At 41.9% G+C, this 19,551-nt stretch overlaps 1 protein-coding gene across 1 annotated transcript in view; it reads left to right on the top strand.

Moving 5' to 3' along the window:
- Positions 1-19,551, top strand: part of UNC5D (unc-5 netrin receptor D) — a 300,179-nt gene that overhangs the window by 167,139 nt on the left and 113,489 nt on the right. Inside the window, exons 9-10 of the mRNA XM_054998048.1 lie at positions 2,379-2,411; positions 11,498-11,683. Of these exons, the coding sequence (XP_054854023.1) occupies positions 2,379-2,411; positions 11,498-11,683 (219 nt within the window). The remainder of the gene's footprint in view (positions 1-2,378; positions 2,412-11,497; positions 11,684-19,551) is intronic.

A 19,551-nucleotide genomic window follows, 5' to 3' on the forward strand; every position in this document is an offset into this window, starting at 1 on the left:
ACTGATAAGGACACCAAAATTGTTAGGGTATTTCCTGATTAACACAGGGCCAAGCTACACATGACGAATGACACTTGAACAGCAAGTGTATTTCTCCCTGTTCACTTGCCCTCCAATCAATCCACTTGCCGTTCAAGTATCATTTGTCATGTGTAGCTTGGCCCACAGATTAGTGAAATTTGGTGCATATCTAATCCAAGATGCCCACAATTTTTAAAAAAATCTGAAAATGGAACATTTATATTTCTGAAAATGGAGGGAGTGATAATGTTCTCCAAAATGTTTATTCAACATCTTTACTAACTGAATGCTGGTATATAGCCCAAGATCCAAATCACTTACTAAGCTGGTTTTTTTAAAAAAGATATACTAGGGAATATTTCTGCTGTTCAGACTTAAACAAGTTACAACACAAAAATTGATCTTTGGTACATCCATCGTTCCAGACTTCAGATTTCTTACTTTGTCTGTGTACATGCATAATTAATTTATTTAGCAATATTTTTTATGCCCCCTCCCTGGTGGACCTGCAAGTGGCAGGTTACGAAATAAAACCTATAAAAATTAAAAGTTACTCATTAAAATCTTACATTAAAAGCCAACATCACAGATCCAACTGCAGTATAAAAATATAAAACACGGAGCAGCTTAAAATAACAGAGCTACTGTAGCATAGTGGTTAAGTGGCTGGGCTCCAAATCAGCACTCTACTAGTTTGATTCCCACTACTGTCATGAGCTCTGCTGGTAACCTTGGGTAAGTCACTCCTCTCAGCCCCAGTTCCTCAGCTGTATTGTGGGGATAATATACATCACTGATTTTGTTCACTGCTCTGAGTGTGGCACTAATCTATCTAGAAGGGCAGGATATAAACCCACTGTTATATTATTATTGTTATTATTATAAAATGGCATTAAATTACTTGAGTGAACTGAAACTGTTGACCTGGCACCTAAAAGAGACCAGTGAAAGAGCCATGTGATTCTCAAGGGGAAGGGCATTCCATAAGCAAGATGCTATTAAGAAAAGCTCTCTCTCTGATTGCCACCCACCTCACCTCTGAAGTTGGGGTCAATGAGAGCAGAGCTTGTGAGGTAGACCTTAACTTGCAGGCTGGAAAATATGGGAGGAGGTAGTCCTTCAAGTACCCGGGCCTCAATAAAGTTGAGGACCAGCACTTGGAATTTTACCTGGGTCAAAATGGGCCGCCAATGTAGACCTTTCAGCAGTGGAGTGATACAATCCCCATATCCTGTTCAGGACAGCAGCCAGACCATTTGGCAGCCCCATGTGAAGGGCATTACAGTAGCCTAACCTGGATGTCATCAGTGTGTGGATCATCATGGCCAGATCACTATGGGAAAACACCACTCTGTATGTTCAAAAACCTCTTACTTGGAGGACATGAAGCAGCTTTGGAGGATGTAGGGAATAGAGCCAATCCAAATGTGCAGGGGCTGTATCACAACTATAAGGAACTTGTTTAAAAGTTCTCCTATGTCAAAGCTTTTTCTAAGTTATTAAGGGAAATCATAGGCTAGAGGCCATTTTGTTGATATTTTAGCTTTCCCAGTGCCAGTAGGGCTTTGCTATGGCATGTCCTTTCTCTCCTGTATGTGTTCTAAAGTTTTATAGGGCTGTACCACAGCTCTGTGCATGAATATTTGAATTGGCTCCAAGTATTGTCATTGGCTCTTCCACTGCTCTGAATATGACTGGTGCTTGCCTTGACAGAAGATGAAGACTCAAGATTGATATTTGATAAAGATATGGCTGCCCGTGATATGCAGTGCCTCCCATCTGATATCCAACTTTCTCTTGGAAGCTGAGGTCCATCCATGCCTTTGCCACCTCAGTCCTATAATATTTTATGTGAGGCTTCTTTTGAAAATAACTTGCCAGCTTCAGCTTCAAGGAGGTCATTTTTTCCAGGGGCATCCCAAACTCTGGAGCTATCAGTGTCCTACGAAATGGGGAGCCATATCTGGCACTCAAATGTTGGAGCGATCACTATCCCAGCTGCTGAAAACTAGTTCACATGTATGCTTATGTATATTTTTGAGTACTCCATATCACATTGAAATCAATAATACAACTCTTATCGATTGCCGTTTTTGTAACATACTTAAGGTTTTTTTCCCCATACAGTTTTTATTGTTATTGTTTAATTTGCATTATGGAAGAATATAGTGAAGATGTTTGTTTTAAAGGGAAAGGAGAAATTATATACAATTGATAATGTCAGCAAATGTGAAAAAGCCTCATTCATAAGATGGGAAAGAGTGAGATTTAGAAAGAAAATAATTCCGTGTACATCTATTAAGCACAACTTTCTCTCTGTCTCTCTACTTCTCTCTCTCTCTGTTTCTCTCTTTTAGATAAAAAGCCTCTTCATGAAATAAAACCCCCAAGTAAGTTTATTTTTCTCTTGTAAATATATTATTTTTCTTTGATACTCAGCTCTTTTCTATATATTTATTTAAGAATTAATTAAGGGAAAGAAATACAATAAATATGGCAAACAAATATTGAAATAAAGCACAATACAATCATTTTTAGCATGTCCTTCCTTCCTGCCTTGACCTGGATGGTCTAGGTTAGCGTGAGGTCATCGTATCGTGGAAGCTAAGCAGAGTCACCCCTGGTTAGTACTTGGATGGGAAACCATCAAGAAAGTCCAGGATTGCTACACAGAGGCAGGCAATGGCAAACCACCTCTGTTCATACCCTGCCTTGAAAACCCTTTGAAGTTGCAATAAGTTGGCTGTGACTTGATAGCATTTTCCATCACTGCAGACATTCCTACTAGGCAACATTAGGAGACTGACTAGAGCAGTGCTGTGTAAACTGGTACTTTCACTCCCACAGCGAAGCAGAACTCCATGTGATGTGGGATATTTGTTGATGAATCTCCTCACATGAAATGAAGCTTTAAAAATCAGCCCCAGTGGGGAGTTCTTGGGGCCATAGAAATGGGGAATGGAGTTAATTCTTCCTGTTTTGCCATTTCCTTGACTGAAGCTGCCCGCTCAATGCTCTTTTAACCATCCTACAGAGAAAGACAGGCACGCCACGGATGCCTGGCCTTCCCCCCATCAGTGTAAGGAAGCCTGTTTCAATGGGGGGTAGAGTTAACCTCTTGTTCCCAGTGCCATGGCCCAATCTGTATTGCCCTCAAGCTGGTTTTAGAGGATGTACTACACTCTGGGAGTTCCAGTCATAGATCCGTTACAGCAGTTGTGGACTATATTTAATTGTATACTTTCAAGTCTCATACTTCAGAGGAGTATAAATCTAAGGGCCAAGCTAGAAGTGACGAATTACACTTGAACAGCAAGTGAACAGATTCATGTGTATTCCTCCCTGTTCACTTGCGCTCCACTCGCACTCCACTCGATCACTACATGAGTCTGTTCACTTGCCATTCAAGTATAATTTGTCACTTCTAGCTTGGCCCTAAGTGGCATAGAAAGCACATAACCTATATTTGGCCTGTAAGGCTTCCCCCAACCCCACAAAACCAAACTTCTTCAGGATGCCCAATACGGTTGCCACCTTTGTGTTGGGAAATTCCTGGAGATTTAAGGGTGAAGCCTGGAAAGGGCAGGGTTTGGGGAGGGACCTCAGTAGGGCATAATGCCATAGAGTCCAACCTCCAAAGCAGCCATTTTCTCCAGGGGCCATTGGATTAGTTGGAACTTAAGGGGAATAGGGCATTGAATTGGGGGATTGAACTTATTCAGGATAGGTCTATCGTTAATAATAACCATAACAACAACAACATTTGATTTATATGCTACCCTTCAGGACAACTTAACACTGACTCTGAGCAGTTTTCAAAGTATGTTATTATTATCCCTACAACAATCACCGTGTGAGGTGGGTGGGGCTGAGAGAGCTCCAAGAAGTTGTGACTGACCCAAGGTCATCCAGATGGCGTCGCATTTTAGTCACAATAGCCTCTGATTGTTACATGTTAGGGAACACTAAGCAGGTAAGGGTTGTTTCTGCTGGCCCTGCTGTGGGCTTTCCTGATGGCCACCGTTTGAAACAGTATGCTAGACTCGATTAAGCTTTAGACTGATGCATCATGTGGCACTTACATTTTTATAACCACACAGTGAAACTCACTGGGCCATTATGACACATCTTTGTCATCGTAAGGGACCTGCCCCATCCAGCCAGCAAAATTAGCAGAGAAGATCACGTGATAGTATTTGTGTGCATATTACTTTATTCAGGACTTTTTTTCTGGGAAAAGAGGTGGTGGAACTCAGTGGGTTCCCCTCGGAGAAAATGGTCACATGGCCGGTGGCCCCGCCCTCTGATCTCCAGACAGAGGGAATGATCTAAACTCCCCTCTGTCTGGAGATCAGGGGGGGCGGGGCCACCGGCCATGTGACCATTTTCAAGAGGCTCCGGAACTCCGTTCCACCATGTTCCTGCTGAAAAAAAGCCCTGAGTTTATTGTAACTTTAGCAAGGTTTTCAGTCAAATACTGGCTCCTGAAGCACTTAAAGTGATTTAGAATGCAATTGTAAATAAAAGTATATGTAAAAAGTACTCACTGGGAAGCAGTGAGTTTTTGAATCCAGGCACTGTGGAAAGGTGGCTGGCTGTTTCCTCTTCTGCCCCTGGCTTCAGGAATGGCAGCAGGGAGCCCAGCAGCACCTCCACTTGCCTGATTAAATGCTGCATTTCTGTTTATCCTCTGCTCATCTCCGACATAATGACTGGATCCTTAAGGAAGACCAGCCAGACTGCTGGGGTCGATTTTAGTACCGTTTGTTCTTTGGGGAATTAAACTATTTCTTTAAAGTGCAAGATTAGAAGTGTGTTACATAAATACAGCTTGTTGCCTGTTATTGAATGAAACAGGGGCATTAAATTTAAGAGGACATGAATCATCACTGATGCAAAATCAAAGTCAATTATTAAGATAATTGAGAAACAACCAATTGTGGTAAATAGCCTTATATATAATTCTCTCCGGTTTGGAACTGTGAGGCTTGTATGTTAGGACTGCTTCAGAGACAGTCGAGGGAAAGGCTGAAGAGAGGAATAGATTTCCATAGCTGGTAGCTATAAAGGGGCAAGGTGTGAAGAGGAAAGGAGAGATTGCAAGCACAGCAGAGATCCAAGCACAGTTGCTTGCTGCCTGCTAGAAAAACTAATGGCCAAGCAGAGGGAATATGTGACCTGCGCAGCTTGTGGGAAACCGTTGATTGTAAATGAGATAATTTAATCAATTTCAATTCCTAACGTATTAAGCCAAATGTTTCGTTTTGTGCTTCTACACATCTTAAATTATCTTCAGGTGTTTTATGAAACTTAATCATGGTTAATAGAAACTTCATTACCATAAAATATGCTTTCAAATGAATGTTGAGTAACAGTGTCAGGGAATACAAGGAGAAACATCTTCTGTGGTTCCTTCCTACATGAACCTCTCCTAAAGAAAATGATTTCTTTTTTAATAGGGGACCGTCTCTCAGTTGGGAAATGCAGGTCTCCAAATAATAACTAATAAGTGCCCCCACACTTTCAATCCTTTTGTCCAAAATGTATATGCAGAAAATGACAGGCATAAAGTGTCTGTCAGCTCCCTCAGCTATCTCATCTTCCAAGGGAAGGGCATTTTGTTTGAAATGGGTTAAAATGGAAGTTTTATTGCTGTTTGGTGTTTTGTAACAAGTGATTTTTCTGAAATGAAATAAAAGATGTGTTCCCCCACAGGCAATATTTTCTCTTGGAAGAAAATTAAGGTGAGGGCTTTTTTCATGTCACCTCTTTAAGGGTGGGATTATTTCTAGTGAATCTCTTAGGACCCTCCATAAACAAGGGAAGAACAAATTCAAGAGCCTTCCATGCACCTGATCAAGAATAAATGCCTTTGTGAATACCTGGGTAGCAATTTTAGGTCACATTTTAATGAGAGCCTCTTGTTAAAGATGAGGAAACTTGAGGGAATATGCTCACATTATAGTGAAGTTTTTGATTATATGTTTCAAAGAAGACTGGCAGGATGAAACTCCAAATTCCAGACCTGTGCATAAAGGTTAGTGTTATTAGAATGTATGTGTGAATATCATCTTTCAAAGATTTGAATGTATGAACTCATTCCAGTCAGTGGGAAAAGGAGACTAGAATAAATATTGGCAGGGCCAAACCTCTTCTCTAATGATCTAATTAGGAGTAAGTCCACTGTAGCTCAGAGCAGGTCTCTCATGTTTGAGCTTGTAAAGACTATTAAAAATCCAAAGCCATCTGAAATATAGATCTCTGGAATCCATGCAGCCATGTTAAAGGCTATCACCTGCTTCTCTTACATCCTGGCAGGTCTGCGCAAAGGTACACGAAGCCCCAGAGCCAGCATTCCTTTTTGTCTTTTCACACAATACAACTAGATGTTAGGCAAGTGCAAATATCCCTTTTTTTGTTTCATGTGTACAATGAAATATCCAGTTCAGAATTTGTGTGCATATGAAAATGTCAGCTAGGGGAGATTGCTACCACTAGGCTGCTACTCTAATCCTAACCCCCCTCCCAATTGCACATACTCCAGCCTATCAGCTTTCCCCTTTACTCTTGGTTTTTCTCTGAAGGTTCAGGAGCTGGGGAGAAGAACTTTGTGGGACATTACTTTCCAGTGGGACTTGTTTGCATAGAACATCTGCAGTCAATGGTTTTGGTCCAATGAGGTCGACTTGGGGGCGGTGGGGGGGGGGAAAGGAAGGCTGATGCAAATACTGTGAATAGGGTAGTAAGTGTCACTGCTATTCCCTTGCTCCCCTCCTAGCCCACTCCTTCTCGACCTCCTCAAGCTACAACAAACACCTTGTGTGTCATTGTAGTGCTTGACTTAATGTTGTATCTGTTCCTTGGAAGTGCAACTGCTAACGAGCTGGAGGGTGCAAGTTGCCATCTAGGATATAGCAGTTGTTAATTTAGGGTTGTCATATTGCCTGGTTGGCACCCGATGCCTATATGGCCCATTATTTTTATATATATATATTTCATTTGCATAGCCTGCCATTTCCATTGAGACTCAAGGCAGATTACATGGCGTGAGTCGATATGATCAAAGTTTGGGGCATTAAATAAACAATGCAATAGGCTATGGATTGCAGAAATTTGAACACAAGCATAATTCCGAATACAGAGATGAAATATTGTTGAAACAAAACATAAGCCATTTGACACGACATATTAAACAATGTGAAAATCCAGTAGGTGCATGTTTATGTCAACAGACGGTACTCATTAGTAATATAGTAGTCTGCAGTCCCTGTCCCTTTACAACAGCATCTCTTTGAGCCATTCTTGCAGTACAGTCCTGTTACTTGAGTGAAAAATCCCTCCTGAATAATTCAGTTTTATGTAATTTGCAGAAAGCCAGGGGTGTCCTCTTCAGACGAACCACTCCACAAGGTGGAGGCCACCGCAGAGTATATCCAAGTATGGGCAACAGCTGCTATTGCCCAACTACATAGTGGTATCTGCCAAAGGCCCTGTTAGCAGTGGGGAAAGGCCCATTCCAACATTCTTTCATTCTAACCAGTGTGGGAAGTCAGTACTATATTTAGGGTGTGGATTACAACAACCCAGTTTTCCACTATCCCTCTCTGACACCTTAACCTCTATGTTGAACTGCCGATATTAGATGACCTATAAACAGCAAGAGTTGCCCATCCTTGAAAAAGGGCTAACCAGTTAGCAGTTCCAGCTTGTTGTCTGAAAAAAAGTGGGAACACTGAAGCCTTAAAAGGATGTTTGAGAGCCTACACCACATTTTTGCTTTTTTATACTTTTTTGTGTTCAGTACGACTTGAACATTTGTGTGAACGTTGATCTACTTATTTGTCCAATCTGTTGACCTCCTCAAAGTGAAAACTTGCACCATACAATGTCTATAGATCTGTCTGTGGCCATTAGCAAATGTTGCCTAATGCTTTTCATAGTCATATTGTATTTTTGTCAATGCTTCTGGCTGTTGATTTTTGTAGTGTTCTCATTGTGTATGTATTGTATACACAATGTATATATTATTTATAGGTGCTGTATTTGTCACTTATCTGTCTACTATCAGTATATCTCATAGCAAAAGGATGGCCACCATGCAGATATTCAAATCCATACAATGGGGCCAACCCAGACTATCATCCAGGAGTCTGCAAATCTATAAGAAAACTCCAGGTTTTACACAAATGTTGCATAAATTCTTGGAGTTCTAATGGTTTAGGGGGAGTTGCCAAAGGAACCCAAAATGCCACATGAACATAGAGCTTTGGTGAGGAGGCACAGATGGCCAGCAGGAGGAGGTGGAGGTGGTAGCAGTGCTGAGTGGGTGGTAGGGAAAATTGTGATGAATGGAAGGAAGGGTCGTGACCCATCCTAGGCCAGACACAGACTCAAGTGGATGAACAGGAAGAGTGGTGGAGTGAGATCAAGGGGCTCATGTAATGCCCATAAGAACACAAGAAGATCCCAACTGGATCAAACCAATGATCCATTTAGTCAAGAATCCTGTCTGGCCAATCAGTTACTCTAGAAGGCCAACGATATCCCTCATGAGTCCCCTCTGGTAATGAATAATGAAGAAATAAGATTAAATTGTGTACATTTTATTGGATCATCTTGGTACGAAGAACCAAAAATGGCATGAAAATAAAGAACCACAGGTTTGATTTTGCACAAGAAGCAAAATCAAAAGGGGAATTTCCAGACTGGAACTGTAGAGTTGAGAAGTTCCTAATTCCTCCACGCGGGTCGTATGCACACTAGGTAACTAAGCAGACGATTAAAAACTGGTATCCCTGTTAGGCTTCTGCAGCCAGAGCAATGAAGAGACTTGTAGCATCTTGAAAACTAATACTTTTGTGGGGGGTGGGTATTAGGGTCAAGAAAGAAGAATGGAACGAGTGAACCTGCTGATACAATCACAACAACATGGCAGAATCTCCTGTGATCACTGCTGCCACGAATATAGAAAATGCTTCTGGTCACTGTGACTGTATCCACGAACATGCTGGTTCATTAATTGTATTCTCTGTGCACATGGTGTCCCTGGGATAGTCAAGATGTTTCATGTGGTGCTGTTTTTCACTGCATGAACTGGCTCCAATTTCTCTTTTAGAAATCCTGGAAGTGACAAATGACCTTTCTGATCTGACGTTCTTCTCCAGTTTAATTTGTCAGAACAAATGTTCAAGACAAAACAGAGGTTTTGTTTTTTTCTTTTCTTAAAGGAAATTGGGTCTTTCTTGAAAAAGAGTTTTAATTAAGAAAGAATAGAGATTATGGGCAAATTGATGGTAACACAATAATCTAGAACATTTTAGAACAATAGAAAGCAGGATGGTTGGAGTAGAGATTGTCAAATTGCTCTGCTTTTCTTACTGGATTATCTCATTTGATTTTGTTTCTACCAAAGTGCTGCAGCCCATAAATCTCATATAAGATTTTATCTGTTTAAATAAATAAACCCATGAATGTAGTCTATATTATTATAAATGTGTCTGCTGTATTAAGTTTGAGGAGAAGGTGAAATAATTGAAAAAAGGGAAAGAAAAACAAATTCAATGGATTTTACTCATCTTTCCCCTGTTATTATCATGTGTTTTTTTCCATCACTCCCCTGTTATTATCATGTTTTAAAAACTGTGATGAGTTTTCACTGTGACATTGCCTAATTGGTTCCATCAACAAAGATTAATGTCTGTTTTTTTCTACGTAATGGGGAAAAAAACAAAGTTAAACCACTAAAGAAGCTACATGACCCCAGGGACACATGTAACATCCTGTGAATTGTTATTGTTACCCATGTCTGGCTGAATGTATTTTATTCTCGTCCCGCACATGGACTATCAGTTTAATGCATTTTGATCCTATCCTTCCTTCAAGAAACAGCAGGGCATCATATATCCCTTTCCCCCCTTTATCCCTCAAGGCAACCCTATGAAGTGATTTACAGTGAAATCCTAAGCAAAGTTACGCTAGTCTAAGACCATTGAAAACAGTGGGCTCAGACTAGAGTAACTCTGTTTAGGATTGCATTGTTAGTCTGGGAGTACGTGACTGGCCCATTTTCATTCAGTGAGCTTCCAACAGTGTAGGGGTTTGGATCCTGATTTTTTCCACATCCTAGCCTGAAATTCTATCGATCATCATCATCACCATCATCATCATTTCTAGAGACTACATTATACTAACTCTCACTCTGAGAAACTGGAAAGTTAACAATAAACTCTATATGCCAATAGAAATATTCTGTGTTTCTGTTCTTCACAGCTTTTCTGATATCTCCTCTCTAAACACTTCCTAAAGTTTCAAAGGGTATACTCAGAATATAGCACAAATAATGTTAAATAATATTACTGTTCTGAGGTAGAGGGAGGTCACTCTGTGAAGTACTGGCTGCCAGAAAAGAAATTTAAAATGTTTAGTGGGTCAGCAGTTTAAAACTGTCCATTAAGACAGTTTATCTCAATGTTTTAAGCTTTGAGCTGGCCCTTTCTCTAAATGTACTAATATACTAACCTTAATGCAGCACCTACCATCTGTTCGACAGCAGAATATGCTACTTTCTGCTGCATACAATAGGATCTGAGTGCTAAACAGGACATGACACTGCTGTGATTTTTAAGGGATTTAAAAATACCACAGGAGTTTGATCCTGGTGAGGCTCAGAGTGCAGCTGGCTGGGGAGCTCTTGTTCCTCCTATATGCCATTATTTTTTCAAGACCAGTGGATGCAGTCACATCTATTTTGATTGGGGCATTTGTCCCACATGGACATTAGAAAGGTGGCAAGGCATTTCGGATCCACATCCCAATGCCACACTATCAAACAAAGCATCACCTTTTACCAAATCAGGTTGGGATGATGGGATATTGGGAAGAACAGAAAGGAGCTGTGGCTCAGTGATAAAGTAAGTTGTTTGCATGCAGAAGGTATGGTACTTTCTTTGGCATGTTCAGATAGGGTAGCAAGTTCTTGAGATAGATCTCTGCTCGAAACCCTGGAGAAACACTAGCAGACAGGCAGTTAATAATAAATAATAACTGTACTTATATACCTCTCTTTTAGACAGATTAGTGTCCCACTCAGAGCGGTGAACAAAGTAAATGTTATTATTCTCAAAATACAGCTGGGGAGCTCAGGCTGAGAGGAGTGGCTTACTCAAGACCGCCTACTCAGCACATGACAGTAGTGGGAGTCGAACTAGCAGAGTACTGATTTGCAACCTAACCACTCATATATGATAGTGGAATTATTCTGACTTGGTGACTCATTAAGAATTCTCTAGTAAAGACTCATGTATTGGCTGGTGAGGTAAGGATGGCTTTCCTACCCCAAATGTTGTACATTTTGCCATTTTGAGTACCTTTTTTTTTCCTGTCCAAGATGCTGTATATTCTGCTGATTGGAACTCATTGCCAGCACCGCAAAGGGAGCTTGGTTGTTCATTGGGTGCCATTTCCTCTCTTCCTGCAGACATTGAGAATGCCACAGACATTGCCTTGTATTCAGGCTTGGGAGCTGCAGTCATTGCCGTGGCCGTCATCGTAGTCTCCGTGACTCTCTACAGACGGAGCCAGAGTGAATACGGTGTGGATGTGATCGACTCATCTGCCCTGACAGGAGGCTTCCAGACATTCAATTTTAAAACTGTCCGACAAGGTTGGTAATTTAGAACAATCCTTATTGAGAGAGAGAGCAGAACTACAAGTGACAAAAGGCACAGATTGGACACTTGTCAGCTTCCCTCTAGTTTTGATGGGAAATGTAGGCAGCTTGGCGGAATGTTGGACAGTGGCAGTTGAAAAGTCCATTGGACAGCAGTCAGAGAGTCAAGCTGCAAGACCAGGATGCCTACATTTCCCATCAAAACTTGAGGGAAGCAGACAAGTGTCCAATCTGTGCCTTTTGTCACTTGTGGTTCTGCTCAGAATCTTCAGAGAGTACTTTACTGTTGCAGCGTGGAACTGATTTCACATGGTTATCGTTCATACCTCTCCAGTAATACCTGTGTACTGGAACCAAATGGGGAGGGTGATTCTCTTGAATTCAGGTAAGTAATATTTATTCATAACTGTTCCGCTTGGGTATTGCTTTTACAAGCTTTCCTGAGCCTTCAAAAGAAGCTAAAAATACAAAAGTCCTGCCTCGAATGGAAAAAACAGAGTCCCTTCCTACAAAGAGTTAGGTGCCAGTGCTCAAAATAGAAGAAGGGATGGTTTTGTTTCAAATTAGGCCAGACTCAGTTTATTCACTACCCATGTGGGGTGGAGAGAGAGAAGAAGGCCACAAAGCCCATCAGAACCTATTTCCATCTTCTAGGATAGCCCAGCCCAGAGCTGTTTGGGAGAAGCAGGCAGGTACTGGAGGCACTTGGAGTCTCTCTACATGAGAGACTCCAGTGTTAGCTGGGAAGCAGCTAACATTGATGCAATGTTAAGTGGGAAGCATAGTTTAAAAAGACAGCCAGTGGAGATTGCGCCTCAGAGAGTTTGTTAATTTCATCTTTGTCTCCTGAAGGCTCTGTCAGTTTCACCTCTCCCGTCTAAAACTGTATGGGATCACAACCAGAGGGCAGCAAGGAATGGCAATGGGCTGGAGCTGCCTTTCAGAGCTGGGCTTGAACCTGGAGAGGTTATAATGGGCTGGTGTTTCCCTTCTGACATTTCACAGCCCCTTCACACAGCTCCAGTGTATAGCAAAGCCTTTGCCCTGTCGCCAGCACTACCTTTTAAAACTACCCTTCCTGGCTAACATCGAATCTCCTGACACATGTTCTTCATGTGTCAGATGTCTCATGTACAGATACTCTCAGAGAGACAGCTTTTTGTTGTTGGAGAGAGATGAAGCTGTCTCTTCACGTGCCTTGACTCTGCAGATCCTGTCTTTCCTAGGCTGCACTCCATGTTCATCTCTAACCCATGAAGGAAGTATGACCCGGAGAAAGATTCATCTTCCCCCAACAGCTGAAGTCTCAAGCTCAGCGCTAATTTCCATTCCTTGCTGCCCTCTGGTTGTGATCCCATACAGTTTTAGACTGGAGAGGTGAAACTGACAGAGCCTTCGTGAGGCAAAGATGAAATTAACGAACCAGCTAGCCTTTCCCAGTTGGCCCTGACTATGAAACCATTTTTTTCCCCGAGGGAATATTCACAATACTGGTGTGACCCTGTTCCGTCTCAAGATGGTTTTCATCCCTTGAAAAAAAGGATGCTTTTAAGTCTGAAGGAAGTTGGTTTTAAGTCTGAAGGGGTTGGCATCCTGCCCCATCTCACCTCACTGAGAGCCTTGGTTGGAGCCAATGTCAGGCTGTTGAGATTCCAGTCTTCTGGTCGTAGTCGTGTTTTGTAAGTGATAGGCTACAGTCTGACGTAGATTTTGGTGTACTGAAGCCTATTAATATCAGTGAACTTATCCATGTCGTTATAAACTGCACACTGATATTTTCTAAGTAGGTATAATTTCTACTAGATGTTGTCCACTGGGCCACATGTTCAGAACTCCTAGCACATCCCTTTTCTTCATTTGGAAGAAACAAGATGAATGAATTAAGCAGAATTAATTACCAATTTTGTTATTTTTATACTACAATCCTTTACAGTTTAAATAAATTGCACTAATCAAATTCAGGAGCTCATGTCTAAGATTCGGTGCAAAAGAGAGAGTTAAATCTGAACAGTTGAAAAGTAGATTAAAAAAAAATGCTTACTATATCATGTTTACTCCCTGCAGTGACATATTAACACATGCTTACAATATCTAGGATGTGCAATCTCTTTTCTGAAACACTTTCTTTGGTGATTTAAGAGACGCAGTAGTTAAGTACAGTCTTTTGAATTCCTACCATTCATCTTGCTGAGATGGTTGCCTTCTTGAATGTGGGAGGAAGTGTGGAAAAGGGTGAACATTGCTGTGTTTTAATTCTCCTGCAGAAAGATATGATACAGTATTTCATAGATAAATATATAGATGTTTCCCTTCCTAAGGGACACGGGCCTCGCAAAGCATAGATTAAAATAATTGAAGCAGAGAGAAATTCATGAAGACATTTGAAATTAAGGGTTATATATTTACCGCATCAGAGTTTGCATATATATGGGTTGATTTTCAGAGAGATGTTATCTTTGACTTCATTATCAGAAATATGTATTTCAAATGTGCTTTTCTGGCAAAACATTAGGAAGAATTTCCTAACCGTTGGAATAGTTCCTCAGTGGAGCAGGCTTCCTTGGGACGTGGTGGGCTCTCTTTCTTGGGAGGCTTTTTAGCAGTGGCTAGATGCCATCTGTCAACAATGCTGATTCTATGACTCAGTATGAACTTAGTTAGATCATGAGTGAGAGGGCAGGAAGGGATAAGCTAGTGCTCAGCTCTCATGGCCCTTTTGTGCCCAGGGTACTGCCATTCGTCACATTGGGGTCAGGAAGAAATTCTTCACCAGGTCAGATTGGCCAAGGATGCTGGAATTTTTTTGTCTTCCTCCGGGCATAGAGCAGCGGTCTCTGGGGGAGTATGGGGAGGTAACTGAATTTTCTGCATTGTACACTAGATGACTATTGGGTCCTTTCGAGCTCTATGGTTCTTTGTATGGGCATGAGGTGTCCTAACAATCTCTCACTCTGGATGATTTACAATAACACTGCAGAAACGGCTGGCATAATTTGAGACTTTTCTGTGCTTAACTGGGAACTATTTATTTACAGGAATATCCAAAGATCCAGGGCAAAAAGTAGATTGTTGCAAGCAAATAACAAGCCTGGTATGTGATGTCTAGCTCTTCCTTTTGTCCTTCAGATAAATACTAACTGGATGTAGCCTGAATCCAATAAACATTGCTGAAGTTCAGTACTGCAAAATCTGCTATAAACTTAGTATTGCTGATGCATAGCATTCTGTTTTAAAACACGGTGCTGAAAAAAATGCAGCCAGATAACACAATTTATCCTGCTCGAATTCTTTCTCCCCTATTTCAGTCATGCTGCTGCTCATTTACCTAACATGCTCCAGGGCTAGGACTAACTTACTCCTGAGTACTTCTGATGGCACGAGTGGAACTCTTCTGGAAATTACCCATTGGGGTCAGTGTGAACATAATGCTATGGACTTTGGATAAGAAGAATGTGGGTTTGCGTCCTACTTCGGATCACCTTCAGGCTCTGGCTTGAAAGCCAGTTGGGATCCTAAGAACAACTTGGGCCATGGAAATCCGGGTTCATATTCCCATTCAATCATGAAACTCGCCAGGGCAGTTACTTCCGTTGGCTTCACATCTCTCATAAGGAGATAATGAGGGTTAAAATGGGGGAAACTCTGTGCATGCTGCCCTGAACTCCTTCAAGGATTAATATGCTCTGCCACCATTGGATTTCAGATGGCTTTAAGAGACTTTCCTGCTAATATGGTCAGCACTCCTGCCGATGCCCTGGTTGATCACTGGAATGAAGAAATGAACCAGGCCATTGACATGATCACTCTTAGATGTCCTTTCTCAGGTCTAAGAGCCTGGACATCTCCTTGGTTTACTTAGGGGCTATGGGTGATTACAAAAACAAGGCTGATGGCTAGAGCAACAGTAGAGAAAGAATCAGGACAAATCTGACAAGGGTCAGGCTAGAGTTCATTTTAAGGCCTACTCTGTGGCAGCGATGGCAGCAAAGAGCTGCTGTAGCATGGTGGTTAAGTGACTGGGCTCCGAGACAGCACTCTGCTGGTTTGATTCCCACTACTGCCATGCGCTCTGCTGGTAACCTTAAGTAAGCCACTCCTCTCAGCCCCAGCTCCCCAGCTGTATTGTGGGGATAACATTGACTTTGTTCACCACTCTGAGTGGGGCATTAATCTCTCCAGAAGGGTGGTATATAAACACTTGGTTACTATTATTATTGTTATTAAAGAAACAATACTTCTCAACCATCATTGCATCCACACAGTGTAGACCTGTGGAACTCTTCTGTGTGCTCCAGGGCCTATTGGGCTCCCAGCCTACAGGAGGTGAACTGCTTTGCAGCCCACTGTAATTATTTTATCAAACACTTTGCAAATAAAATCTCTTACATCTATTTTGACTTGGACTTTACACTAGCAATGACAAGATCGAATGATCCCAGGATACCAATTTGTCCAGTCATATGGGATACCTTTCAGCTTGTCCAGTCTGAGGATGTGGACAGAATTCTCAGAGGTTTGAGACCTGCCACCTGCTTGTACAACCTTTGCCCCGCCTAGCTGCTTAAATCTGCCAGGGGGCACTGGTGGTCTGGGTCCAGGCAACAGTAAATGCCTCCCTGAGAGAATGGGCAGGCAGTGGTGTGTCTACTCCTAAAGAAACCTACTCTGGACACAGGCAATTTGAATAACTACCATTCAGTCTCAAAGGTATCATTCTTAAGAAAGGCGATTGAACGTGGCTGCGCAACATCATGGATTCCTGAATGAAGTGAATTGTTTAAATCCATTCCAATCTGGTTTCAGGTCTGCCTATAGGACTGAAATAACCTTGGTTGCCCTGGTGGATGACCTGCGCCGGGAGATGGACAGGGGGAGTGCAACCCTTTTAATTTTTCTGGATCTCTCTCTACTTTTTGATACCATCCATCATGGTATCCTTCTGGACCACCTTTCAGGGTTGGGTCTGGCAGGCAGTGCCATGCAGTTGTTTTGGTCCTACCTTGAAGGTGGGTTTCAGAGTGTGGTGCTGGGGGACTGCTGCTGTGCCCCTTGACTTCTGGCCTGTGGGGTTCCATAAGTTCCATCTTTCCCCCCAAGCTTTTCAACATCTGTGTAAAGGCACTGGGAGAGGCCATCCAAAGATTTTGGATAAACTGCCACCAATATGCTCTGCCTTGTGGTTCCAGCAGATCCCAGGGAGGCTGTAGAGACCACAAACAGGTGCTTGGAGGCAGTTTTGGAATCGATGAGGACTAATAAACAAACTTAATCTCATTAAAATGGAGGTGTTACTAATGGGAGGAAGGTTTGACCCAGGAAATGAGATATCTCCTGTTCTACATGGGGTTGCACACCCCCTTCATAAGCAGGTTTGTAGTTTGGGGGTGCTGCTGAACCCTAGCCTCCTGTTGGATAAAGAGGTGGCGGAGGTTGCCAGGGCTGCCTTTCACCATCTTCACCTGGTGAGCCAGCTGAGGCCCTTCCTGGTAAGGAAAGATCTTGCCACTGTGTTGCCACCATGGTGCATGTGCTGATTAGATTACTGCAATGTGCTGTACATGGGCTGCCCTTGAAGACTGTCTGCAATTGGTACAGCATACAGGAGCCAGAATGTTGACTGGAGTGGATCTTAGGAACCATATCACTCCAGGCTTGTTCTATCTACAGTGGCTCCCAGTTTTCTTCCGGGCCCAATTCAAATGCTTTAAAGCTTAAGTCCAACATACCTTATGGACTGCCTTATTCCATATGAACTTACCTATCTACTCTGATCACCTTTGGAGGACCTGCTCTGGATGCACCCACCAGCTGAAATTAGACAGATGGCAACCCGAGTAAGGGTTATGGTGCTGAAACTTTGGAACTCCCTCCCCAGGGAGATTCATCTGTCTCCTTCTGTCATTGTCTTCTGCCAGTAGGTGAAGACTTTTTTTGTTTCATTTAATACTCTTATTGCCCCCCCCCCTTTCCTGGCTTGTGTCATGTTTATATATTTACATTTTTAATCAACTTGTATAAGTATTTTAAATGCTATTTTAATGCCTTAAATGTTTTAATGATGAATTGTTTGCCACCTTGGGGCGGGGGGGCTCATTTGGGTTGAAACACAGCGCAGAAATGTTTTAAATAAAATAATAAATATGTAATACAACGGCAATAGGACTAGAATAATATTTTGTAGTCCACCTGGAGTCCCAGTGAGAAAGGTGGACTATAAATGGAAGGCACTAAATAAATAGATTGTGCCCTAAAGTTCATATTATCTAGCTTCCAATGTTGCTTTCAAATTGCATTAGCAAAGGCATACTTCATACTTGTCTGAAGGGTTACAGCAATAGAAATTTTTATACTTTATCAACCGGGGAGAACTTTGTGGCCAGTTCTAAGCACAGTTATTTGGAAGTCCAGTCCCAATGAGTTGAGCAGGACATGCTGCATAGCAAAAGTGCAAAGTTTGGTTGCAACTAAAACACACATGACATTGGGGATTCATGTCCTGATCCTCAGACATTAAATTGAGCTGCAAAAGCAGCTGTTGCTAAGATGTGAATCAGGCTGACAATGCTAGAGAAGAAGGTGTTAACTTTGTTGTTGTTGTTATTGATGATGATGATGATGATGATGATGATAGAAAATGGTCAAGTTAAGATCTTATGGGATTTTAGAATACAAACTGATTGACACCTTGAACATAATACACCAGACATAACAGTTGTGGAAAAAAAATTAAAAAGTATGGATAATTGAGATTGCAATTCCGAGGAATGCCAGAGTCGAAGAAAAAGAACAAGAAAAAATTATTAAATATAGAGATCTGGCAATAGAAACCACTCAACAATGGATGAAGAATACAACAGTAGTCCCCATTGTCATCAGGGCACTGGGAACTATTTAAAAAACTTCACAGCTTATATGGAAAAACTGCAGCTTTCTAATATAACACCTACAGAGGTGAAAAGACAGCGTTACTTGGAACAGTGTACATTTTACACTGATACCTGGCTGATACTTCGGTCTCTGGTGGAAACTTGTATTAGCTCAGCAAGGCCAATCAATGATAACATATGATCTTTATTGATTGATTGTGTTGTGTGGAATTTGAATAATAATAATAATAATAACTGCACTTATATACTGCTCTTCTAGACAGATTACTGTCTCACCCAGAGCGGGGGACAAGTTAGTGTTCTTATTATCCCCACAATACAGCTGGGGAGCTGGGGCTGAGAGCTTACCCAAGGCCACCTACTGAACTCATGGCAGTAGTGGGAGTCGAACCAACAGAATGCTGATTCACAACTCTGAACCACTTAACCACTGTGCAACAGCAGCTCTTTCCATTTCCCAAATTAAAAAATGTGCCCTTGTTAGACTACTGTAATCAATCTTCAGAGCCATGGGTCTTAAAGCAGCCCTGGAATGGAGGAGAGATACTTTCTACCAACAAAACTGTCTATGGGAGGACTTAAATCCCCTTTCCTTAGCATTGCAGCCCCAACCCAGATCCCCTTTCCCCTTTCTGATTTTTGCAGTTCAGTTAATCATCTAGGTCTTTAAACATCACTCTCTGGGATCACATGCCGCTTGGAACACAGCTACAGAGATATGCCATTAAAGAGCATTAGGAAACGACTGAAGGAAGTCAGACAGGTGTTTGAAGAAAGCTGATAACTTACAGAAGAAAAGAGCTCTGGTGAGCAGTCCCATATTTATCAGCAGTACTGGGGAAACATTAATTGGCTGCAGTAGCTACAGCAGATCGTTCGGGGAGGTCAGTTCTCCCTCTGAGGCGGAGGACATCTTGGGTGATTCCCACCATCCAATCAGGGAGGCAGGAACTAACTTTCTTCCTCTTCCTGTCT

Source organism: Eublepharis macularius, chromosome 14, assembly GCF_028583425.1.
Source record: "Eublepharis macularius isolate TG4126 chromosome 14, MPM_Emac_v1.0, whole genome shotgun sequence".
Taxonomy (NCBI): Eukaryota; Metazoa; Chordata; class Lepidosauria; order Squamata; family Eublepharidae; genus Eublepharis; species Eublepharis macularius.